The following is a 25,816-nucleotide window of genomic DNA, read 5'->3' as shown; positions in this document are numbered from 1 at the left end:
CTAGGGTATTTAGGACCCATTCCGAGTTTTAAACTATGATTGGAATTGACAATGACTGATTTCTTGCTTCCGAACATGCAAGTATCTTCAATGAGTATGTCAACGTTAATAGGCGGTCGCACAATCCATACCATGGTTTTAAAAATTGGTAATCGGATCATTGGAATCGTCCATGACCGATCCAACATGGCTGATTCACACTCAAAATCCTAAAAATTTATCTGTTTTTGAATATGTGGACCAATTCTAGGGTTCATGAAGGCCGATTCTGATTTATTCCGATCCAGACATACCAACTACGACTTGGAGCCCAACTTGGAACCTAGACTCTTGAGTGACTGACTAGTCGAAGCCGCTGAGATCTAGAGCTCCAAAGTAATGGAGGGCCAAGAAGAAACCAAGCTCGAACTGTTCCTTCAATGGTTGCAGGTTCCACTCCCTGTTATTTCTTTATTTTTATTGTCTTCTCCTTTTCTTTTACTTGACATTCGAATTCTCGAATCCAGGCGAACATGGTCGAATTACGTGGTTGCAGTATCAAATACTGCGGTCCCAATAAAGGTTTCGGCATTTTTTCATCTGACGACGTCGTTGAAGGTAACAGTGGCTTTATTCATTTCACTGGCGAGAGTTACACAGGAATTAATGCTTAAATAAACCTTCTATTACAATTTCCAGGGATTCTACTTGTTGTTCCATTAGATTTAGCGATAACTCCGATGAGAGTTCTGCAAGATCCTTCATTAGGACCGAAATGCAGAGCAATGTTCGAAGAAGGAGAAGTAGATGATCGGTTCTTGATGATTTTGTTGCTAACTGTGGAGCGTCTTCGTAAGAACTCGTCATGGAAGCCGTACGTGGCTATTTGTTTGTTTTTTCATTTCATTCGGTTTCTTGTTTCATCGTTACTCGTTGAGTGAAAATAGTTATCTCTTGATCAGGTACCTCGATATGCTCCCGACCACTTTTGGTAATCCGCTTTGGTTCACTGCTGATGAGCTACAGGAGCTGAAGGGGACAACATTGTACCGAGCAACCGAATTGCAGGTGAAGACCTTAACAATTATTTCAGTTGCATTGGCTGCGGCTCATGAACTCTTAGTTTTGGCTTTTTGAGGAGTTGTGTGCTCAAATCATATATCACTCACCTAGGGAGTTTGGTTTAGTTACATATAAATGTAAAGCATGCCTACTCTGGCAGTACTCGTGAGATTTTAAATTCCTTGAATTACCTTAGCTAAAACATGTACCTTCTTGTGCTATGTCTACCTTGTTTCTGTTGTTGTTATGCACTTATGCATATGGATTATGTAATAGACTTCATCCCAGGATTCTATCATTCTTGCAATAACATCTGATGAGAGACATGTCTCCATTGCAGAAGAAAAAGTTGCAGTTAGTATATGACGACAAAGTAAAGAATTTGGTTAAGGAACTTTTACTTCTTGATGGGGACTCGGAAAGGTAAGAAAAGGTCATGATTCCATCTTATCTTGAATTGCTGACATTACTTAGTAGTTACTTGTTTTTGTTTGCTCAGGTAATTTGAGTTTCTATGTCAGTATATGTTCTTGGTCTTCAGTTTTGGGTGTGCATTGCATTATTCTTGAGGTTGCTTTGATGTAGTTTGGCATTCTACTTGTACCTTCTTTATTATTGCCTGATTAAGGACATTTTAAAGTTATGGAATTCACGATGGTGTCGAGCTGCCGGGACCATTCAGGTGTCTGGATACCAGGATTATTCAGGTAGCTTTCATTCGTTCTTCTCTTAGTTCTAGGCCATTTATTTGGCTGTCTTGGATGCTTTCCATGTGGAGTTTATGTCTATTGTAGAAAATATTGTCTGAACTGTTGTTGAGACAGCAGACTTGGACATTAATATCAGCTGGCCTGTTGGAGTCGCAGACCCAGTTTAGTAACCCTATCAGTTCGTATATTTCTTATTGGTAGAGGCAATCTGTATCATGGATAAACGAGTGTTGATTTACAAGCATCCAAGTTGGTAAACACTCAGTAACTGGACTAGAAATTTTTTGGTAATTTTGAAAAGAAAACTAGATATGAAGTTAAAGTAGGGATAATAAGCCAGTGTACACTGTACAGTTATTCCAAACAGTTGGAATGATTCTAATAATAACTGAGTCTGATGGACCTGGAAAGTTTCAATCTATGGGTATGATAGATATTCGATGTCTCTAGATGAAAATTCATAATTTTTCATTATTTGTAACAGTAGGATCTTTTTTTTTTTTTTTTTTTTTTAAAATGTCCAAATAAATTCAAAGAAACTTTTTTTCCCCTTCTGATGAAAAAATTCAAATAAGCTAAAAGGACCATATTGAAGGGACCCTAGTTTCATTGCAGGCTAGAGATTAATTTCTTTGGCGAACAATTAACGCTATGAAAAGCATTAATACCAGGGGCTATCATTTGGTGCCCTAATAGAGTTTTCAATAACCATGCTTTAACAGGACATGTAGTGGTAAACTGGGGTAAACAGAATCTCATATGGTGCGCTTCTCCACTGTAAAGTTTTCTTCTGTTAATATCTCTGCTATTAGGTGTCAGTGGCACCTTCTTTTGCATAGACTCGAGGTGTACTTGTGCATTATTTCCTTTTATATAGGGGTTATCTGTTCATGTGTAGGCTCTTTACCCTTTTCTCTTTTTCTCCTCTTGCTTCATTAAATTTTTTTTTTCTGACTTCTCCCTCCCCCCCCCCCCCCAAAAAAAAAAAAAAAAAACCTGATTGTAATATATATATATATTTTCTACAGCCTGTGGATGTCTTCTAATCCATGATTTTCTGTCACATGGATGAATTTTGCGGTACAAACATTTACTTTGAAAGTTGTATCCTACAAATGCTTAATTGTAGTATTGACATTACAACAACAGAGCCTAGTTTGAAATTTACAAGTTTTTCATGATTATGTATTTGTTTATTATTAGATCCTTTCGTCTTATATAATTTTAAATTTTCCTTAGCATTATTCATTGCATAATATAATCTAATTTGATGCTGCTTAACTAGCCGACCCATTTAGTTGGGATATGGCTGAATTGAGTTGAGTTGATGCTGCTTAACATTCCATGTCGAACCTTCTTAAACTCTTATTTTATTTTATTTTTCATTCTTATTCCTTTTTTAAGTTTTCCTTTATTGGGTTATAGATACTGAAAATGTGGTATTCTTCTTGATCATCTTACCAGCGAGGTGCAATTTGAAGACTTCCTTTGGTAAGTATCTTCTTGGGGAACTATTGTTATGTAGAAGATTTCTTTTTTATTTGTTTCTTTTTTTTTTTGGAATAAGTGATAGTAGATTATTAAAAGCACCAGCTGACACCCTTCACAAAAAAAAAGAGAGGCTCTTATTAGCAAGAGCATAAGGCTGGGGGAGTGAAACTCCGGCAAAAGATAGTAATAGAAAATTCACTCTAAACACTCCATTCAAAGCACTCAACATGCAATGTTCAAGCTTATCAACCCAATGTCCCTCACTAGCCCAAAAATAATTGATGCAAAATGATCACCAAATAGGGCTTATTTCTTTAGAAATAGGCCTAGGGTTGGGTTATATATATGTTGGGCCTTTGTTCCCAAGGGTTTTTTATGTATTAGGCCACTTTAATGAGCTTAAACTAGGGGTATATAGGTTGCATACGGGATTAGCCCAATACTTAGTTTATTTTCCTATTTTTAGATTGAACCGGTTTAGAATTGGTTGCACCCAATTGGTTCAATTGGTCTAATTTAAGTGAAGTGTTCCTATTGGTTAATAAGTCCTTATATCCTATTGGCTAATATGGAATCTTCTTTTAAATTAGTTATTTTAAGTTAGATATCTTTTAACTTAAGTTAGTAGGGTTAAATAGGTCTTTTACTGTTTTAAATTAGTTAAGTTAGATTAAATCTCTTCCTTCCACGATTTTTGAAGGAAAAGACTTTAAATTGTACTAGGACTTGGCATAAAGCCATCTTATTAATATAGTAAATCGTGGAGGGCTCCCCCACATTGAAATTTGAATTTAAAAGACTGTTTTCTGTTGCTGGCCGACTGCTGCTGCTGTTCTGCTCCTTTGAGTGTGCATCCTTGTGGATTTCAAGGTGGAAAGGGTGGGTGGATTCCTGCGACTCCTTACGCCGTGACGGTTGGGAGGATCTCTCTCTGAAGGTGGTTTTATCCTTCATCATTCAAGCTGCTGCCGGTGGATTCCAATGGTGAGTTTGAATTTAATTTTTGTTTTATCATTCCTTCTCCTTCCCCATTCGATCCATTTATTTTCTGTTTTAATTTCATAAACCCTAATTTATCTAGAACCTATCCAGACCTGTTCCCTCATCAGAATCCTCTCATACTTTGACCACAACTCCTCCTCAACACCCTCCATACTCGATCTAAGTTGCTGCCTCTTCCCATCACTCAAACCCTAATTCCCCTTCATCTCCACTAAACCCTAAATAGCCAAAAACCTGTTCAGACCTAATTAGCCATCCAATTCAGCTCATATTACAGCCGAACCTTCCCCCTAACCCCTCTAATATCTGACCAAAAGCCCTACTCCAATCTCCAACTCAAAACCCTAGTTTTGATAATTTTTCTTAATTTTTAAAACCCGAAACCCTAACCCTAATTCTGCAAGAATTTTAAATTGATCCAAATCCCAATATTTTTATGTCAAAAAGACCCCCTAGACCTGCTGATCATTACCATGTATTACTTTCATTCATAACCCTAGCCTAAACCCTAGATTTGCCCTAAACAGCTCCAAACTGCCTAGCCAAATCAGCAGCTGTATTTAGATCTTGTTGCTTGGCCTCTAATAGGATCCTTTTCCTATTGTGAGCTACATTAATAATCCCAACCAAGCAAACCCACTATTGTTTAGCTCAAATTGGTCTTCTTCACTTATTAGGGGCATAAACTCTATTTTATTGCTTTCTACATCTTTTTCCCCCGCTCTTTCAAATACTTGGGTAAGCTTTTTGTCATTGGTTAAAAATTAAATATTTTTGGTGCATTCTCTTAGGTTGGATTCATTTGGTGATAAATCCCTATCCCCCAAATATTAAGAATGAAAGATGAATTTGTTCATGGCTGATCTGAATTTGGTCCCAGCTGAAATGGTGATCTTTCTGTGATTTTGATCAAACAAATCAATGTAACTGTATGTCTTTACACACTTTCAACCAAAGGCATTGGCGTATTTTGAATTTGCTCCATGTCAAAATAACTGAAATATGTCAACATTTAATTCCATACCCGAACATGAGCAATATGGCGACTTATGGGCTTTTCAGAGTACAGATTCATTAATGGATCTTGTGCCCCCAGACCTCAGATGCTTTTGTTGCAATGAACTTTGTTACAGATCAGAAACTTAACTAATCAGTAGAAGAAAGAAGAAGAATTGAAGAATAAGAGGAGAAGAGTGGAGAATAAGTCACTGCCGAGAGAGAAAAGAAGGCAGCCAGCGATTAGCATTGTTTTCTATCGCAGGACCAGCAAATATATTTATAATATGGGCCAAACGAAATTAGGTGTGGGGTTAGAGGTTGATAATGAAATTACCCCAAGCCCTCACCTATTACAACTTATCAACCAATGACAGAAAAACAGGAAAATAAAATAGAAATCCCACAAACTAAAAGTAACAAGACAAAACTACCCCTAATTCTCAACACTCCCCCTCAAGCTGAAGCATATAGGTCTCCCATGCTCAGCTTGTTGCAACAGGTGCGAAAATTAGGGGCAAGCGACTTGGTGAAGACATCAGCTTGCTGATCTGAAGACGAAACAAACGAAGTCTCAACTAGCTTTTTCAAGACGGCATCGCGAACAAAATGGCAGTCCACCTCAATGTGTTTAGTCCACTCATGGTAAACAGGGTTACTAGCAATATATATGGCTGCCTGGTTATCACAGTACATCTTCATCGGCTTAGACATAGAAAATCCCATCTTAAGAAGTAGGGACCTAAGCCAAATCAACTCAGCTGTAGTGTGGGTACTCTGCCTGTGCACTTGACCGTGCAATAGTAGTCTGCTTTTTACTTCACCACGAGACAAGGTTACCCCCAACAAATGTACAATAACCTGTAGTGGAACAATGATCACACACCGATCCAGCCCAGTCTGCATTAGAATAAGCAACCAGGTCCATATGCCGATTAGGAAGATAAATCAACCCTTTACCAGGAGCACCCTTCAAATAACGAAGGATGCGAATAGCAACATCCCAATGAGCTTTCTGAGGAGTTTGCATAAACTGGCTCAGAACTCCAACAGCAAAAGAAATGTCTGGTTTCATGACAGTAAGGTAAATCAACTTTCCAACTAAACTTCTGTACTGGTGCACATCTTTGAGGGGATTGCCATCATCTACACCAAACTTTTGATGAGGATCCATGGGGATATCCACTGGCTTAGACGCAAGCATACCAGAATCATATAAAAGATCTAAAACAGACTTCCTCTGGGAAAGACTGATACCCTTCTTACTTCTCACAACCTCAACGCCAAGAAAGTAGTGAAGTTTACCTAAATCCTTGTTGTTAGTAAGCCTTTACCTCAGCAATGCCTGACACATCATCCCCAGAAACAATAATATCATCAACGTACACAAGCAGAATAACCAACTTGCCACGATGACGACGAACAAACACAGAATGATCAGAATAACACTGTGAAAAACCGCATGATACAACTGTGGTACTGAACTTCTCAAATCACGCTCTTGGTGATTGTATGAGGCCATAGATTGCTTTCTGCAATTTGCACACCTAAGCACCATTCTCCCCTTGAGCAACATACCCAGGAGGTTGCTCCATATACAGCTCCTCATGAAGATCACCATACAAGAAGGCGTTTTTAATATCCAATTGAAAAAAGGGCGAATCAAAATTAACTACCATAGAAATAAGTAGGCGAACAGAATTCAGCCGAGCAACAGGAGAGAAGGTCTCAAAGTAGTCCACACCATAAGTCTGTGTATACCCCATGGCAACTAGACGGGCTTTAAGCCGCTCAACAGAACCATCTGGAAGGTATTTGATGGTGTAAACCCAACGACACTTAACAAGTTCCTTTCCAGGAGGCAGATCAACCAAACTCCAAGTGTGACGAGATAAGAGAGCATCAATTTCCAAATCCTTGGCCGCCTTCCAACCAGGAAGATGAAGAGCCTCAATATGATTTTTGGGAATAGGTTTGGAAGACAAGGGTAAGGCAAAAGTATGAACTGAAGAGGGTAAGTGAGAAAGGGACACATACTTATCAATAGAATATAAAGCAGTGAACTTTTGAGTGCAAGAGCGAGTACCTTTACGCAAAGAAATAGGTAAGTCATCAGTTGAAGAAGAAGGTGGAGCTTCACTAGCCGAAGAAGTCGGCAGAGGTAGTGAAACAGGTGGAGCCATTGGAACCTCTTCTTGTGGTACTTTCTTGTCACGCCGCTGATAAACCTGTATTGGTGGTGTAGAGAATGGGACAAGTGCAGGGATAGGAGGAGGAGCATTAAGATGCCAATCATCTTCCGAGACAGAGGAGGATGAAGAAAAATAAGAACGGTCCTCAAGGAAGGTGACATCAACACTCACAAAAACCGATGGGCAATAGGGTCATAACATTTGTACCCTTTCTGGGTACAAGAGTATCCAAGAAAAACACACTTAGTGGACCGGGGAGAGAGTTTATCAAAAGGAGCATGGAGATTGTGAGCAAAACAAATACACCCAAAAACATGAGGAGGTAAATGACAACTGGGTTGGTCGGGAAAAACAATGGAAAATGGGGACTTGTCGGCCAGAACAGAAGAAGGCATTCGATTAATCAGGTAACAGGCAGTAAATACCCCTTCACACCAAAAGTGCTTGGGAACATGCATATGGAACATTATAGTGCGGGCAACCTCAAGTAAATGTCTATTCTTACGTTCCGCCACCCCATTTTGTTGTGGAGTGTAGGAACAGCTAGTTTGGTGAATCATTCCATGAGAAACAAAAAAATCCGAGATATCACGCTGAACATACTCCAAAGCATTATCAGACCGAACGATTTTAATAGATAAACCAAACTGAGTTTTAATTTCATTATAAAAATATTGGAATACAGATAGAAACTCGGAACGATCCTTCAAGAGGTATAACCATGTGAGACGAGAATGGTCGTCCACAAAAGTTAAAAAATACATGAACCCACTCCGATTCTTAACACAACAAGGACCCCAAATATCCGAATGAACTAAAGAAAATAAAGACGAACTACAAGCCATAGTGCGAGAAGGGAAAGAGGCACAGTGATGTTGTCCCAATTCGCAGGCTTCACACTCTAACCGAGACACAGACTTAAAAGAAGGAAATAACAACTTTAACCTAACTAAAGACAAATGGCCTAAACGACAGTGCCACTGGAACGGAGTCACCCCACCAACAAAGTCTTCAATCCATCAACCCCGAAAAACAGAGCAGCAACAGGTGGCTGCACACCAGAAAGCTAAAACCGAAGGAAAAATCAGCAGAAGGAGATAAGAGAGGAACCTTCCACTGATTAGTAGAGCTCTGATACCATGTTACAGATCCGAAACTTAACTAATCAGTAGAAGAAAGAAGAAGAAGAGAAGAATAAGAGGAGAAGAGTGGAGAAGAAGTCACTGCCGAGAGAGAAGAGAAGGCAGCCTGCGATCGGAATTGTTTTTTATCGCAGGATCAGCAAATATATTTATAATATGGGCCAAACGAAATTAGGTGTGGGGTTAGAGGTTTATAATGAAATTACCCCCAAAGCCCTCACCTATTACAGCTTATCAACCAAGGACAGAAAAACAGGAAAATAAAATAGAAATCCCACAAACTAAAAGTAACAAGACAAAACTACCCCTAATTCTCAACAAACTTGTATATCTTATGTATTCTCTTTGATATGTATGTCTATATATCTTATGTATTTTCTTTGATGTGTATGTCGTACTCAGATTTGACCCGACTATATCTATCAATTGCATTATGATAGGGCAAACTCTATCTTTTGGACTCGTGCTTTGAACATTCCTTTTTCACGTGCATATGTATTTCCTCAAATGCCTGAAGAACAAGAAAATTGCTGTTCCAGTGAGACGCAAGTTCAGGAGAAGGCTGAAAAAAGTGAGATAATCTTTTTATTTTCTTCTTATTTGTTCATTCTTTCTTAGTTGGGGTTTTCTTGTTCCTGAAAAGTGTGAAAGATGCAGGGTGGGCTTTAGATGAGTTACCATTTCTGTCATTGTTTACTTTTTGAGAAATAATTATTTCCCATTTAACTGGTACTACATACTTCCGATTTTAGGTTGTGGTGTTTCTGGGGTACAGAACAAAACTGGTGAAGATACATCACCTTCAACACAAGGAGAGACTGTTTGGGTTGAGGGCCTTGTTCCTGGAATCGATTTTTGTAACCATGGTATGATTCTGGTTTTGTATGAGTTTATAAACATTTCTGTTTTTTATTATCAGTTTTTGTATATACCTGTTTGTCTGAGACCTCTTTCCTAGTATTTTAAGTTTTGGTCATATATGTGTCTAGGGAAATTAACTGTTTTTAATTTTTATCCTTCTTGTAATTTCATATGGCTTAAAGGGCTCTTTCAATGAATGGACATTTTTCAGCTGAATTTATCAAGCCTTTTAATGCGGATTTGTGGTTGAAACAAACCCGAGACCCAGACCAAGATGAATCGCCCCAACCTTGTTCTGATTCAGTTGGATATTTAGAATTTATTTTATTTGGGATAGCTATTAGACGTGTAGGAAAATTTCGAATTTTAGTTTTATTGAGTTTCTATTTTATTAGTCTATGTTTTAGGAAGTAATTAGGAGTCTTTGATTTTTTGGCTTTCATAAATAGATATGTAACCCAATGATTGGAGTAGTTGATAGAGAATGCAAAAGTGAGTTGGTTGAGTGTGTGCCTGCGTGGCTTGGCAGCTTAGCTGTCGTCTCCTTGCTTCTACCCCCTTTCTTTTCCCTACCCCTGTGAGAGTTTCTTCTTCCTTCTTCTGTCTAGTTATTATTTCCTTGCTGGTCAAATCTGTTTGGGCGGTAGTTGCAACACCCACGTTCTGGTTCTAATCTCTTGCATCATGCGTCTTTTCTCACTAATGCTTTGGGTAGTCCATCATCTCCTTTGGGCGACCCTAACTGCCAAGCTCCAGCAAGAAACCCAGGAAATCAAGAGTTTCAAAGTGAACTCGAATCTAGGTTCTGTTCTTGCACCAGAATTAGTTGCAGGTTTTGAATCTTCTCTTATCATGAGCTGTTAGGTCTGTCATCATTTGATTGAGAGAGAACTCCTCGTTGCGATGCAAAATCCAAAGTTCCAGCTTGGTTGAGTAATTTAGTACTGAATTTGAATGGTCAAAATAGTAGCCAAATAATATCTTTTCGCACAGAATAAAATCTAGATTTAAGAGAAATCAAATTAAACAAAATCAGATGGTCAAACAAGGCTGAAACGGAGATTGAGTTTAACAAATAGCATAGGGAAGATTTGCTGAAAATCTGAACCCAATCGGATGGCCATATCAGCAAATAGGCCAAGTCTTTGCAGCAATAGGACTAGGGGTAAAACAGTAGAATAGCTTTGAAAGTGAAGATAGGTTGCTGATTTTAGATATGAAATTAACCTACAATCAGTAGCTAAATAGGATCACGAAATCAGAATCAGAATTCAGATGTAAAACAGGGTTTAACAAGGTAAAGGGTAAAATAGAGATTTCACTCCTTCATCCAATCGTCTGGTCAGAATTGAATGAGATTTTAATGGGGGACAGAATAGGAGAAGAGGGGAGCTGCAGAAATCAGATTAGCAGGGGAGAAAGAAGAGATAGCATAAGAAGAAGGGGGAGGGGGAAGGAACCGTAGAAGGTGAAGAAGGAGAGGGGGGAGGGGGAAGGGAGTGCACACGCACAAAACTCTTCAATTCATTCTATTCTTCATCTTTAATAATCAATACCGTGGATTACAGCCCAATTTAAAGAAAATAAAATCCTAACTATTTGGATACTAACTAACAAAGAAACCGGAAACACAATCTTATCTCCCTACCCAAAATAAAAGAACTACTAAAATAGATCCTAGCGCTAAGACCGGATTTGCGCAAAAGAAAACTAAAAATCCAAACTGTCCTGTGGGCCCCACATACAGCTGTTGAAGCAATCCAAATCTGGAGGATCTTCCGCAATCCACAGGAAAATAAGGCTGATCGAATGCATCTCCAAGGGACTGGCCCATCTCGGTCGAGATTGCTAAGAGGGTCAACCCGGTTCAGCCCTTGTTCTGCATCAGATTTAAATTGGAGTCCTTAAGTTAGGGTTCTTAAAATTAAATCCAAATTTAGCCAAATCCAACTGCTGGTTTTCTTAGTCTCCAAAAAAGTGCTACGTATAATCTTCTAGAAAGTTGGGTTCTAGTTGTAGGAAAATAGAAGAATACTTGTTAATGGATGAAGAAGATGATGGAATAATAAGAACAACAGATAATAACACCTGTGCTTCACACCGCAAGGTGGTTCGATTGGGTCAAACACCAACCTACCTTGATTACACGCAAGGGGTTCCTTGATCAAACACAAGGGAACTTCAATGGAGAAGAGAGCAGCAAAAGCAGCAATTTTATTTATCAAATTCATCTACAATGTTTTCCCCCCTTACAAACCTATATGAAAGACTTAAAAATAGACTCAAATACTGAGAAGTAAAAGCCTAACCCAATCCTTAACTAATAACGTAACCTAAAGTCTAAACTGACTAAGAAAGTGAAATAATAAAGGAAACAGACTCAAAACAGGACTGAACTTATAGAATCCTACTGCAGCCCAACTAAAACATTTAATAACAAGGCCCAACATTGAAAAGCAATCTCATATGCAACCTTAATACCCATAGTTTAGGCTCATTAAAGTGGCCTATTACATTGAAAACCCCATGGACCAAAGGCCCAACATGTATACAACCCAACCCTAGACTTATTCCTAATAAAAAAAGCCCCATTTCGATGATGAATCTGCATCATTGAGGCTCTTGTAAAGGAGATCTCTTCAAAGATCCCTTATTCCTGCTGGTTTTAGTGTTTGGATGTTGGGGATGACTCTCCCCTTCCCCACGACACCTTATTTCTTCTTTTATTCATCCAATTCCCAATATTGCCCTTCCTTTTTAAGCCTTATTTCATTTTATTTCCTGAATTGCCCACTCCAATATAACCTTATTGTCACCTTCGATAGTTCATCTTTAGGATTTGTTTCCATTGAAGTCCCTTCACCCTCTATTCCGTAAGAGCCATTGAGGATTCCTTTTAATTACACATCTGCCACTCTCTTATAACTTCCAGTTATTATCGTTTTGCCACCATCTCTTGTTATTGACCCATTTAGAGCTTGGGTGGGCCCATAGTGGACCTAGACCGGGTTTTGTGACCACCCGGGTTCTGCATCAATTTGGTATTCTGACAATGGTTTCCTTTATGTTCAAGACCATAGTACTAAAACTCGCGAAATTTCGGTCGAGATATCGAATATTTCGAGTATCTCGACCTGTCCGAAACGAAACACAAGTCCAAAATGAAAAAATGCAATATTTCGAATATTTCGGTCATCTCGTTTGTTTCGAAAATTTCGGACATTTTTGGCATTTTACACCCACAGAAAAATACCATATTTCGACCGAGATTTCGACGAAATTTCGGTATCTCGGCAATTTCGGTCAGACCGAAACACCGAAATGAAACGAAACGAAACGAGATTTAGTACCATGTTCAAGACGAGAGTGCACTTGCCCAATGCGAAAATTGCTATTTTATCGTCAATGAAGGGTAGAGGGACTATTTATCTCACAGTCCGTGGTGGATATGTTATCAAAGACCAACGAGATCATCATTGAGTTTGAGGATGATGTCTTTGTCAAATTCTCCATTTCTCAATACTATGATGGTGCTTATTGTGAAGTGTTTGATTCTCCTCAACGCATTATTAAATTGGGTCGAGAGTAATTAGAAGAACGAAGAGGTGTCGTTGATTACGACAGGAATTTGTGCACCTTACAACCTTCTCAACTGATTAAAAATCTATAGTTTTTCCTATTTTTTTAGATTTTTAATCAGTATACTTGATACATTGCGACCCGGTAAGGTTGCTCCATTGTGACCTAGTGGTCGCGGGTTCGAGTCGGGAAACAGCCTCTCCTCGAAGTGGGCGGGGGGGAGGCTGCGTACATTATGACCCTCCCAGACCATACAATGGCAAGAGCTCATGCACTGGGTACACCCTTTTTTCTTATAACCTTCTCAAATGCACCAGACATTTTCTTCAAGGATTGGTGATGAAGTATGCTCAAAGTCAAAGATGGTGACACTGACAATGCATCCACAGGACGAGCTAACAGTCAAGGGAGACAAGACGATTATTATGGATGAGGCAACAGCAGACTCTATTGTTGCAACATATGTACATATTGAGTTTGTTATCCCCCACATATTTGAAGACACAGATGCAACATCGAAGCTTCATATCTTGGATTTTGTTTGGGTTGCAGACAAGGAGCAGCAATCCCCCGTTATAGTGTTTTTACGGTGATTACTAAATTGGGATCTTGAGGGGGGGGGGGTAACCCCATTTATTTCTTCTAGAAACAAACTTTAGTTTAACACTCAAGTACACATATTTCTACCATTCTACAAAACTCGTGGGCGAGTTTTCTCAACACCAGGGGAATTCATGCAGATTTGTGGTTGAACCGACTCGAACCTGGGAACCCAAACCAAGATGAACTGGGTCCCAACCTTGTTCTGATTCATTAGGATATTTAAAATTTATTTGGGTAAATTACAGATCACCCCCTGGTTTTCAATCGAAACTCAAATCACCCCTTGGTTTTTGAAAAAACTCAAATCAGCCCTTCTACAGTAACGATGTTAGTCTGCTGTTAGTTTTTGGGGTGAAAGGACTATTTTACCCTTGTACTAAAACATTGGAATGAAATTTACAATACTACCCTCTCCATCTCTCTCTCTCTCTCTCTCTCTCTCTTGTAACTCTTGGAGACGACAGCGGCGGTGGCGGTGGTGGTGGTGGTGGTGGTCTAACCTCAGTCTATCCAAACGGAATCGACCCAAACTCAGGCTCATTCCCCAGTTCAACAGTCATCATTTCGTCTCCCACCACCACCGGAGCATCCTTCCTCTGCCTCTCCGGCGTAGGCTTCCAATCCTTCAACCTCCTTCTTCTCCCTTTCTTCTCCCCTTCTTCTCTCTATGTGCAATTCTGATTGAGCATTCGATGTTTCTGTAGAACAGAGGTTACCAGATGACCTAGAACGTAAGCTCTTGAACAGACTATGAAATCAAGTTTTACAGGCACCAGCGCCGTCAGGTTTCCTCCCAAACTGCTCAGAGTCGCTCCACCACCATACATAGGGATCTGGTTTCCAGAAACCACCACTGCCACCGTTCTTTGGCTCTTCCCCAACTCTATTAAACCAACACAATAACAGTCCCAAAAGCTAAAGGGAGGTTGAAGCAAAAAATCTCTGCAAGTTGTATCTACCGGTAGGAGAGACAACCAGCACATTCTTTTCAAATACGGCTTTCATCAGCCTTCAGAGTTCAGCTTTCATCATTCTTTTCTCCTTCTTTTCCTTGATTTTGTGGGGAGCAAGTCAACCTCAGAAACCCATTATCATCATGCAGGTAGGAAATTGATTTCCATTCTCAAACCCATCTTCAATTCCATTTCTGTTTTACCTTTTCCCGTTCTTGAGTTCAACGAATCGAGGAACATTTCTCTGAAATAGGTGGGTTTCTCTCATCAATTTTATTGGATTGAATAAAGGATGAAAAATCCTTCACCCTAGCTTTAGCTTAAGCTTCTCTTATGGCGGAATCTGTCCTTCCCACTAAGAAAACTCCTCATCTTCGCTGCCCACTTCGGATACTCCCATGGCAGCTCTGGTTCTTCTCTCCGGTGAGATTGAGTTGCAGGTGTGAGGAAGAAGATCAAATTTGGAGTTTTTAGTTGAAAGGGTAAAATCGTAAATCAACACTGGTCAAGGGTAGTTTAGGGATTTAAATTTATTTAATTGGGTGACATCATCACTTAACAGCATAAAACTAACATCAAGGACTAATTTGGCATTTTGGGGTCTAAACCAGGGGGTGATTTGAGTTTTTTCAAAAACCAGGGGGTGATCTGAGTTTCGATTGAAAACCAGGGGGTGATCTGTAATTTACCCAATTTATTTTATTTGGGATAACTATTAGACATGTAGGGAAATTTCCAATTTGAGTTTTTTTTATTGAGTTTCTATTTTGTTGGTTTATGTTTTAGGAAGTAATTAGGAGTCTCTTTTTTTGGCTTTTATAAATAGAAATGTAACCCAACAATTGGAGTAGTTGATAGAGAATGAAATAGTGAGTTGGTTGAGTGTATGTCTGCGTGGCTTGGCAGCTCAGCTGTCGTCTCCTTGCTTTCCCCCCTCTCTCCTCTTCTTCTTTTTCTCCCCTCCCCTTGTAAGACCTTCTGTAAAAAAAAAAAAAAAGAGTCCCAGTGCACGAGGCTCCCGCTGCTGCAGGGTTTGGGAGGGGAAAATGTACGTAGCCTTACCCTCGCTTCACAGGGAGGCTGTTTCCAAGTTTTGAACCCGCAACCTGATGGTTGCAATAGCACAACTTAACCGTTGCTCCAAGGCTCGCCTACCGCTTCTTCCTTCTTCTGTCTAGTTATTTCCTTGCTGGCCTAATCTGTTTGGGTGGTAGTTGCAGCCACCATGTTCTGGTTCTAATCTCTCGCATCACACATCTTTTCTCCCTAATGCCTTGGGTAGTCATTCATCATCACCTTTGGGCGACCCTACCTGCTAAGCTCCAGCAAGAAACACTGGAAATCAAGAATTTCAAGCTGAACTCGAATCTGGGTTCTGTTCTTGCGCCAGAATTAGTTGCAGGTTTTGAATCTTCTTTTATCACGCGCTGTTGGGTCTGTTGACATTTAATTGAGAGAGAACCGCTAGTTGCGATGTGAAATCCAAAGTTCCAGCTTGGTTGAGGCTCTAGTAAGGGAGATCTCTTAAAATATCCCCTATTCCCGCTGGTTGTAGTATCTGGAGGTTGGGGACAATTTCCCCTTCCCGACGACACCTTATTTCTTCTTTTATTCTCCCAATTCCCATTATTACCCTTCCTTTTATCTCTTATTCCTTTTTAAGCCTTATTTCATTTTATTCCTCCAATATCAATATAACCTTATTGTCACCTACAATAGGGCATCTTTAGGATTTGTTTCCATTTATGTCCCTCCATCCTCTATTTCCTAAGAGCCATTTAAGATTTCGTTTAACTACAAATCTGCCACTCTCTTATAACTTCCATTTATCGACTCTGTTAGAGCTTGGGTGGGCCCATAACGAACCTGAATCGGGTTTTGTGACCTGGGTTTTGCATCACCTTTTCACCTGGTATGACCACAGTCACCACACTAGGTTTTGCTTTCTTGCATGCTTTTTCTTGTTTTATAGATTATTGTTCCCGCCATAATTGGGTTTTTGTTATTCTCTGTTCCTTGCTCTATTTAATTTCCTTTCCCCTTGCTAGTAATTTTTTTTTTTTTTTTGTGTTATTGATCATTGAAAAGAACAAGAGATATAGAAGAGTTTGCTTCATTGGACCTGTCACCTGTCTATCATGTGTAGTGGTCTAAGAGAATGTAATTACTGTTTATCCCATGAAGAATATAATGTAACTGCTGCTCTATTTTGTCCTATCTTTTCCACCCTATTGGTTCATTTTTTCTCTCGTCTCCTAGATCTCTTTTCTTTTGATAATCTTAAGTAATATTTTTGAAGGCTAAAAAATTTCAAGTTATGTAGATAAGTATGCAGATAAATTTTAAAAGACATAATTGAGTACGAAGCAAATTTATTTTGGAGAATCATAATAATTTCTTAATATTTTGTATCATAATGCTGAGAACATTTTTCATGCTGAAGATTTTCACAGGAGTAGGATGTTTCTTGTTTCAGATTTGAAAGCTGCAGCAACATGGGAAGTTGACGTAACAGGATTGGTAACTGGAGTTCCTTCATCTATGTACCTTTTATCAGGTAATAAATTGTAAGACACAAATTAATTCAAATATCCTTGTAAAAACGAGAGGCACAAAAGGAAGCCAATAGGAAACTTTTGGCTTATAAAGTCATTTTGAGGTGTACCAAACGACCTCCTTTCTTTTATACTTTTAGAAGTTGTCTATGTTTGCAGAGTCCCAGTAGGGTGATAACTTTGGGCTGTAATGCTAAGAAAAGGACTCAATCCAAGGTCTTGGCTACTGCAAGCCAATGACCTTAAAAGCTTAGCTAGCTAGCACCTCCATATAGTCCTGTGGTTATGTCAAGTTCATCTTTCCTCAAATGGTAGCTATGCTTTTTAAAAAAAAATAAATTTCCTGAAGTTCAAATTTAACTGCTTTTGGTTTTGTTTGACTTGCTATATTATAGTACTAATCACCTCATTTGTTCATCTCTTATGCATTGAAAAAGCTGATCAGATTCCCTATCAAATAGAGAAGGAGATATTCATTAGTTATGGCAACAAAGGAAATGAGGTATCTTCTACTTTCCTTGAAGAGGTTCTCTAGTTGGGCCTCAGTTTCTGTTACCACAACCTTTTTGTCTTGTATGTGTTAATCTATAACAATTGGCGATTTCCCACCATCCTTAATACGGGGAATTACTCTGGCTGGATACTTACTATGATGTTTAATCCATAAATATCACAGTTGCATTATATCTGTTTCTATTCTTTCAGTGTCTGGGTAATATAGGCGATGGATATTCCTGAACTAATATATTTTTTCTACCACTTGATAACTTGATTTCGTTTATGTGAGCATTTTCTTAGTTTGTTACTTGTGTGTGTGACTTTCCAATTTGTCTTTCTGGCTCTTTTATGACCACCAATCAATATGTGAGACAGAAAATAATATTTGTAGTGAATAGTTTCTTTATAGAAAATGGGCATTTGTTCTTTTAATTATTACAGCATGATCAAAGCTTATTTCACCCTTCTTCATGATTACAATTGTAGCTTATTTTCACCCTTCTTCACGATTACAATTGTCTCCCATTTTTGCAGGAGCTACTGTACCTCTACGGATTTGTCATTAATAATAACCCAGATGACTTTCTCATGGTAACGTTCTCTACACTGTGTTTTCATACCCACTCATAAGATTGTTATCCATCAATGTCAGTATTTCCTACCCTGTGATGGTGGAACCCGATTACCCCAGTTATCTGATGTTTTCTGGTCAACTTTGAAATATCATTGTGGATGGCGCTAATTGTAAAATACATTTATGAATTATCAGCATATAATTGCATGAAATGCAGTGTTGAATATTGCAGGTTCATTATCCAGTAGAGGCCTTTCAGAATGTTCCATTTACTGAAACCAAAGCACAGCTTCTTGAAACACAGGTCATCCATTTCCCTTCTCTATTTCTTATGTGATTTAGACGCTCATATAAACAAACTTAGTGTAGCTGAATGAGGATGTTGAGATGGGTGAGTGGTAAAAATAGAAAAGATAAATAAAGAGTGAACAAATTAGAACTAATTTAGGAGTAGCTCTAATACATGATAAGTTGCGAGAAAGTCATATGGGATGGCTCTAGTACGAAGGGGTGATTTGATTCAGATTGAAGGCAGTAAAAAAGCCAGGGGTACGCCTAAAATAACTCTAGGAGAAGTGGTGAGGAAAGATATGCATAGCTTAGGATTAGTAACAAGTTATGACTTTGAATAGAGTTGATTGGAGAAAAAAGAATCCATGTAGACCCATTTAGATGGGATAAAGATGAGTTGAGTTGTATCAGGGAATAAAATCCCCTATCCAGAATATGATTTGTTGGTTTCCCTGGAAGCACCATCTTAAATCTCAAATAAAGCTGCTTTATTGATAGATTTGATTGGTGTTTACAGATGGCTGAAATGAGGTGTCTTCTACCTAGAAGTTTGCTGGACCGTGGATTCTTTTCTACACTCCCCCTGCAAGATGAAGCCAGCGATAAATGCCAAAGTGGCTGGGACTGCACATATAGTTGGAGTGGTCAGCGCAAGAAGCCCTCTTATTTGAATAAGTTAGTTTTCCCTGAGGAATTTTTAGCTGCCTTACGGACCATAGCCATGCAAGAGGAGGAGCTTCTTCATGTGTCAGCATTGCTGGAAGAGGTGCAATTTTGATTGAGCAACATATTATGTTTGAACAGTTGTATCTAGGGGTTTTTATGGGCCATCCATGAAGTTGAGATAAATTTGAATTATGTCAGCATGGAACTGTTTGAGATTTAACAAAAAAATTTGCTGAGCTACGGTCCATGTGCACCCTAGTTCTCTGTTGTTTTGAAAGGCTTAAAACCTTATTCTATTCCTAGCAGAATAGCTGGAATGGGTGTCTCATTCCAGTTTCCAAACCTCCTTGTTATCTTCTTAAAGCGGTAAACAGCTTCCAACACCTATTATAACACAATTCATGTAACTTCTTTAAATGTTAGCTGTAGGAATCACTAGTAGGGATGCCAGGAGCTTGACAAAATTCATGTGGACACCCTTTTGAGAGCTAATTAAACTTTCTTCATTCTCTCTTCTTGGTGGCAAGGTGAACAACTGAACATCGTTTGAAAAAATTGAAGAGGAAAGTAAAGAAACTAAGTAATCTGCAATGAATAAGTTGGATGAAAATGACATCAGGAACTGATTATAATATCTGAATATGAACATGAGCAAATGAAAACTGAGAATTAAATTCAGTCATTTTGTGGTCGAGCTGATCGTAGGGCACCTATGTGCATTAGCATGCTTTGACAAGGGAGCGTGCTTATAGCTTGCGCACACCTTACTCAAACAGGGGCATTTAGCTATTGTGAGGCCCTTGCTTGTTAGGTTAGGGGCAAAGCAACCTGACGCGTTGCGGCACCCTACCCTGTCCACCGAGGCTCTGGAGTTTGCCGGATTTAAGTAGGAAATTCTCCATTTGCCTGCTAGCAGCAGAGCGGTTCAATTCCCATTATCTGTGATGTGGCGAAAAAGACTGAAAGAGCCATTATACTGGCAGCCAGCATTTTGGATGGAAATATCATTAGACAAATATGCAGTTGACTACTGAAAATCGATAAGAAATCTTCACGAAGGCAAATAAAGACTATCAAAGATAATATCTCCTTGCCTCTCTTTTTACATTTATTTTTCTTTTACATTGGTGATAGTTTAATTAGTTTCTAACAGAAGATGGAATTTATTCTCTGTATAAGTGTGTGTTTAACTGAACAAAGCTCCAAATATTTCATTCTAAGTCATGAATGTGCTTCTGTTATGCAGTTCTTAGTCCTAATTGTGTTTGTTTAATTCTTTGTTTTTCTCCTCCTCAAGCTTGGATGTGGAGAGGAGAGGCAGCCATCAGCAGCAGAAGTTCAAGCAGCAGTATGGGAGGCTTGTGGGGATTCTGGAGCTCTGCAGTTGCTTGTTGATCTCTTTCATATGAAGTAATCACTGTGCACTATCGAAACAACAATCATTTCCTGATGGTTTTATTGTATAAATTTTCTTTTAGCATTCCAATTGCTTGCCTCTGGTCCAATTTACAATGATAGTTGAACAAAAAAAATTTAAATGGGTATATGAAATTGTGAAAGCTAATGAAGGTGAAAAAACACAAATCCATGGAAGGAACTCCTTTTTGAGAATGTATTCTTTGTGGACATTGAACATCCTAGGATTTGCAGTCCTAGTAGAGTTGTGCATGAAAGTTTAACCTTTTTTTCCCCCTAATAATGTGTGACATGAATATTGAACTTTCTATTTTTGTTAATTATCTTTTATTTTCTCAACTTTCCCCACTCTTCTGGGTTGGATGGTGTGAATAATTTGCTGAATTTAGGGAAAGATAAAGTATTTCAAACATTTGCCTGTGCTCCCTATCATGTTATCTTCTTTTCAATTTTGTCTTGAATGACTATTGGATCTACTTTTGTCTCAAGATAAATGTTCATCTCATTTACTGAACAATTATTTAAAGAGGAACTTGGCTAACGACACCACACTATCCGTTTCTTTTTATTTCCTGTTTATTAACTTAAAAAAGAGTTACAGATATCAGAGTCATTACCGCTATAAAAAATGTTAATTTTTTCTTATTTAAATTTGTTTTCTTTGTCCTAGCTCTCTGACAATTTTATGCTAGCCTACATATCTTGCTTTGCTTTCATGGTTTCTTTGGTTGCTTGTCTGAAAATTCACATTAAAGATTCTCTGATTTGTCAGCCTTAAGAAGTTTTGTTCATTTGCCTAGGATGATGGAGCTTGAAGAAGGTTCTGGAACGGAGGACTGTGATACTGAACTGCTTGAAAAGGCCCACGTCATGGAAATGCCGGAAGAGTACGTAAGGTATGTATCTTTGGCAAAAAATTTCTTGCTAAATTCTTTGAATTGAATTTCATAGAAAGAAACTGTTGTAAGTTAAGTATATGTTTGTTTTCCAATGGAAAATGTTTCCTCAAAATTCAATTTGAAGTTATAAAATTTATTCTGATTTTTTGTCATTTACATGACTAGGAAGCATATTTGTGGTGTGGTTGATTGAGGGGAAAAAATCCAACCATATGACCAGTAGTGTCCCTTAGAGGTGGCAATTATATTTTTGACCAAGATAACATCACCTTTTTCTCTTTCCTTTTTTTAAAAAAAAATTTAATAACGTAGAGGAAGTTAAATTGAAAATAATTTTTGTAAACTTCTTGTATATGTGTGTGTGTATATATATATATATATATATATATTTATTTTTTTTTTTGACCCTGTATAATTTTATTTTTCTTTGAAGATAATTCCTATGAAAAATAGAGGCTTTAGCATGTCAACTATTTTGTTCTCCATTGAAATTGAAGTTATGTCCATCATTTGTAAGCTTAATTCTGCCTTTGACAAGATTTTAGCATTTCCATTTATGTAGAGTGCTACACTGCTACTAGTTCAATACAACTGTGGGCATTTGCATTTCAGTCCTTTCTCCATGTCGCCTCTAAAAATTTTTGTTTTCTGGCAAACTGCCTTTGTCCTATGGTTGTCGGAATAAAGTGATATTTGTTTGGTGGAAGTCTTGCAGTATCTTGTGTCTTTGTCCTAGCAGTAGGTGGCGATTGGTTGGGTTGGTGAATGACCAACCCAATCTGACATGAAGTTGGAGAAATGCTGAAATGCAAACCCTAACTGGACAAGTCCAACTTGTTGGGCCTTTTGCTTGACAGTCAAGTCCAGGAGGCCTACCTGGAGTATGGGCTGGCTTGTGCTGGGCCTTGGGCCTGTTAAAAGAATACAGATTCTAATTAGTGAGCTATTTTGCTTGGTTTTTGTACTTGCATTTTAAAAGGGGGCTTTTGCGTTCAAACAATGTTTAAAAAACAATGTATGTGTGTATATGACATATCGGAAAAGGTTCTCTGAGCTGCCAGTGGAATGGAATCTCCCACACCTCCCCAAGCCAGTGGATGGGAGAGAAAAGATCCTAACCTCACAGCTGCAACCCATCGGGGTACCACCCCTTGCATCTCCTCCTTTCTAAATCTCTTTCCATAGTACATAAGAAAGAATCAAATTAAATTGACACCCTGGATGGAATTCTTCTACTGTTGAAAGCAATTCAGCTTCACCACAGCACTCAATCGAGCTAGAAATGAGAATTCAGTGAACCCTAAAACTTCAAAAAAGGTGAAAACTGAAAAGTAAACACAAAGCGACTTTTTTCCAGGAGAAATAACAGTGTGCAGTGAACCCACCAAAAAAACACCGAAATTTCTTGATAAAATAAGCTCAGGACACTGAATCAAGCCAAACATACTACAACTCCTCTAAAACTACAAAGATGGAAAGAGAATGGAATTGGTTCTGTTTCATTACAGCCAAGAAATCCAGTGAGAGTAGGTGGTAAGTACCTCTTTGGATATTCGAAGCTTTCATGATTCCTCATTAGTTTAGATTAGAAAAAGAACCTCACTGCCGATCTCCTCACTCATCCTCTACTGTGTAATTGCCTGCTTTCTCTGCTTATTCTCCACCCGAATAGTGAACTTAATTCGCCTCGCCTGACCGGATAGAAAGAGCGGCTCTGCTCTGCCAGACCGCAATTCTATCGCTTAAGTAGTCTAAGGAGAAACAAAATTCATAAATGGTTTGTAAAGCTTCGGAAATTTACCGCCACAGACTCACAGGAAACCCATTTCCATTTTCTAGACACCGAATCCTAACCTAACCTCAAATTCCAAGACCCTGATTTTCTAGAACCATTGGCAACCTTCATTTCCACCTTCTCAGCTCTTATCCTCTTATATGGATACAATTCTGAGTCTACACTCCAGACTCGCTTCTATTGAGCTGAAAAGTATCATAATTTTTCAAGGAGTGGGAGACAGCGGGGGAGAGGGGGGAGATGCAAGGGGCGGTTCTCCAGTTGGTTGCACTGGCAAGTGCAGGAGAGAGAGAGAAAGGGGGCTGTGCTCCGGTGGGTTTCAGCGGTGGAGAGAGATGCAGTGGCAACGAATTGAAGGGGTAGGATCTTTTCTTTGCCACCCAACAGTCAATATGGTGCCACCATGTGGAGGTGTGGCAGATTCCATTCCACCCTGGCAGTTCAGAGAATCTTTTCCCTTAACATATACTCATCTTCGTTAATGAAATATAAGTGTATATGCATATATAACTGTGTATTTGTACTACATATCCATTTTATATACCTTCAATGTTCGGTTTGGCTGTGGTCCAAATTTCAACAGGCTTGGACAGATTAGGCATTCTATGAAAACTCCAGGCCCTACCCCACCCAAACATAGGCTGGGCCACCCATTGCCACTCCTACCTGGGAGTATCCTTGGATTCCAAAAAGCATTTTTTTTTGTGAGGGAGAGGGTTGTTTAAAGATTCATACTGGATAATCAATTGTGTGATGGTGTGTTCAAACATGTGTGATATTATTACTTCCCATTTATAGATGCTGCCGCTACAAGATTCACCCATTATTTTAATTTAAAAAAAGAGGCTGCATGAAACATATGCATGCAATTGATAGAGTCTAGATATCTACTGATCTTTTGAGTGCATACTTCTGTATTGGGTCATTGGTGCAGAGATACAGAAAGCAGAGATGGAGGGCAGTTGATGAGTAGGAACAGGTGGTCCAGTATAGTCTATCGACGAGGGCAGAAACAGCTCACTCGCCTGTTCCTGAGGGAAGCAGAGAATGCCCTGCAATTATGCTTGAGTGAACAGAGCTAGTGTTGATGTATGTATAGATATCTGTCTGTTTTGAAAAATTCAATTGAGTCTATTATCTTCTCCAGACAGTCAAACAAGGTTTAACGGGACTGACCTCTTTTTGGTTCTGTCGAAACGTCAAAAACTGGGTCCGACCTTAGTATGCTTGTTAATCTAGGGTTCCAAAAAATGAGATTAGATTAGCTAATCCTGATTCTGGTTGATCTCCTTCCAAAACCTAGGGTTAACACATGTTTTGGTACTTCTGATTCGATCTCGAGATTCAAATCCCAAGTCCATGGTGCCCTTTTTAGTCAGTTTCTAGAACAAATATTAAAAGGGTAATGTTTGGTTTGCAAGAAATGGATAGAAAAAAGAAGAAGAAAAAAAAAAAATAAAAAAAAAAAATATATATATATATATATATAAGACAAAAATCATGATGACACAATGATTGATTTATGTGTGTATATATATATTTCTATCCATTTCTTGCCAACCAAACATAGCAGAGAAATGCCAGCAACAGTGAAAGGTTCCCAAAAGAAACCCAATGAAGGGTTCCCAAAAGGCCCCATTGTGTGTAGATGTGGGGCTTTGGAAACGTGTAGAAGTTAAAAGTTAAATTTGAAAATAAACCTGCACACAGCCCACATGGGCCTTTTGTAAGTTTTCATACGGAAACCTTTCTTAGTAGTCCTAGTATCTGTATTTCATAAGGGAACCTTTCGTCGTGCTAGTATTTTCCTATGGTTTTACCTAAAAAATATAAGTATAGTGGAAATATAGGACTTTTTTTTTTGGGAAGGAGTACAGGGGGACTTTGCACCCAAAATTGATTCAAAGAGGGATTCGCTTTAAAAACAATGAAAAAATGGTTTTAATCAAAAGGCTGGACCATTTAAAGAAAGACTTTAAACTCAGTTTGTTTTCAAGTACAAGAAGGAAAAAGATCCTATGACCCGTTAGGCAGGATACACTACACTCCTGTCCCTATCCCCACCTCTTGAAATAATCTTGCTGTCCTCCATTTATCATTTATTGCATCGTATTGGTGTGCTCGAACAAGATTTTTATTAATGTTTTAGAAATGAGAGAAATAAATAAAAATCAAATGTGAGCATTTCTCCGCTAGCGTTTGCATTCTCAGAAATTTAAGACCTCTCCGTTTTCCCAAGAGGCTTTGGTTTCTTCCCAGTTCCGATTAATGAAGTTAAAAAATATCGGTATGTGCGTCTGGCGGGAGTCGAACCCGGGTGAGATTTCTCTCTTGATAATAGGATTCCTAGGAAGGTTTGGTTCCTTCCGAGTTCCGAGTTCAGACCATCGAAGTCCAAAATTATCGTAATCTGCGTCTGCCTGGAGTCGAACCCGGGTCTATTGCTTGGAAGGCAATTATCTTAACCGTTGGGCTACAAACGCTGTTTATTTGTTATAATACAGTTTGCTTATATAGATTAAGGGAAAAAGATCTCTGTCCGGGAGTGTGGC

At 38.7% G+C, this 25,816-nt stretch overlaps 1 protein-coding gene across 4 annotated transcripts; it reads left to right on the top strand.

Annotated features, from left to right (window-relative positions):
• Positions 1-332: 332 nt before the first annotated feature.
• On the top strand, positions 333-24,387 carry LOC122665258. 4 transcript variants are annotated; one of them, XM_043861358.1, is made up of 16 exons: positions 333-429; positions 507-597; positions 679-853; positions 942-1,047; positions 1,382-1,464; positions 3,216-3,242; positions 9,015-9,145; positions 9,327-9,440; positions 17,047-17,127; positions 17,563-17,627; positions 18,158-18,214; positions 18,430-18,501; positions 19,006-19,254; positions 20,452-20,564; positions 21,371-21,457; positions 24,199-24,387. In XM_043861358.1, exons 1-16 carry the CDS (start codon positions 379-381, stop codon positions 24,344-24,346), a joined length of 1,650 nt encoding a protein of 549 aa, XP_043717293.1. In that variant the 5' UTR covers positions 333-378; the 3' UTR covers positions 24,347-24,387. The 4 variants fall into 4 exon arrangements, with proteins under 4 accessions (XP_043717293.1, XP_043717292.1, XP_043717295.1 ...); XM_043861357.1 differs by having other exon boundaries at positions 21,371-21,466; XM_043861360.1 differs by having other exon boundaries at positions 21,371-21,470; positions 24,199-24,379.
• Positions 24,388-25,816: the final 1,429 nt, after the last annotated feature.

The sequence above is a fragment of the Telopea speciosissima genome, chromosome 6, assembly GCF_018873765.1.
Source record: "Telopea speciosissima isolate NSW1024214 ecotype Mountain lineage chromosome 6, Tspe_v1, whole genome shotgun sequence".
NCBI lineage: Eukaryota > Viridiplantae > Streptophyta > Magnoliopsida > Proteales > Proteaceae > Telopea > Telopea speciosissima.
Note: the sequence above shows the minus strand (reverse complement) of the source record. Positions and strands in the feature narration are given on the sequence as shown.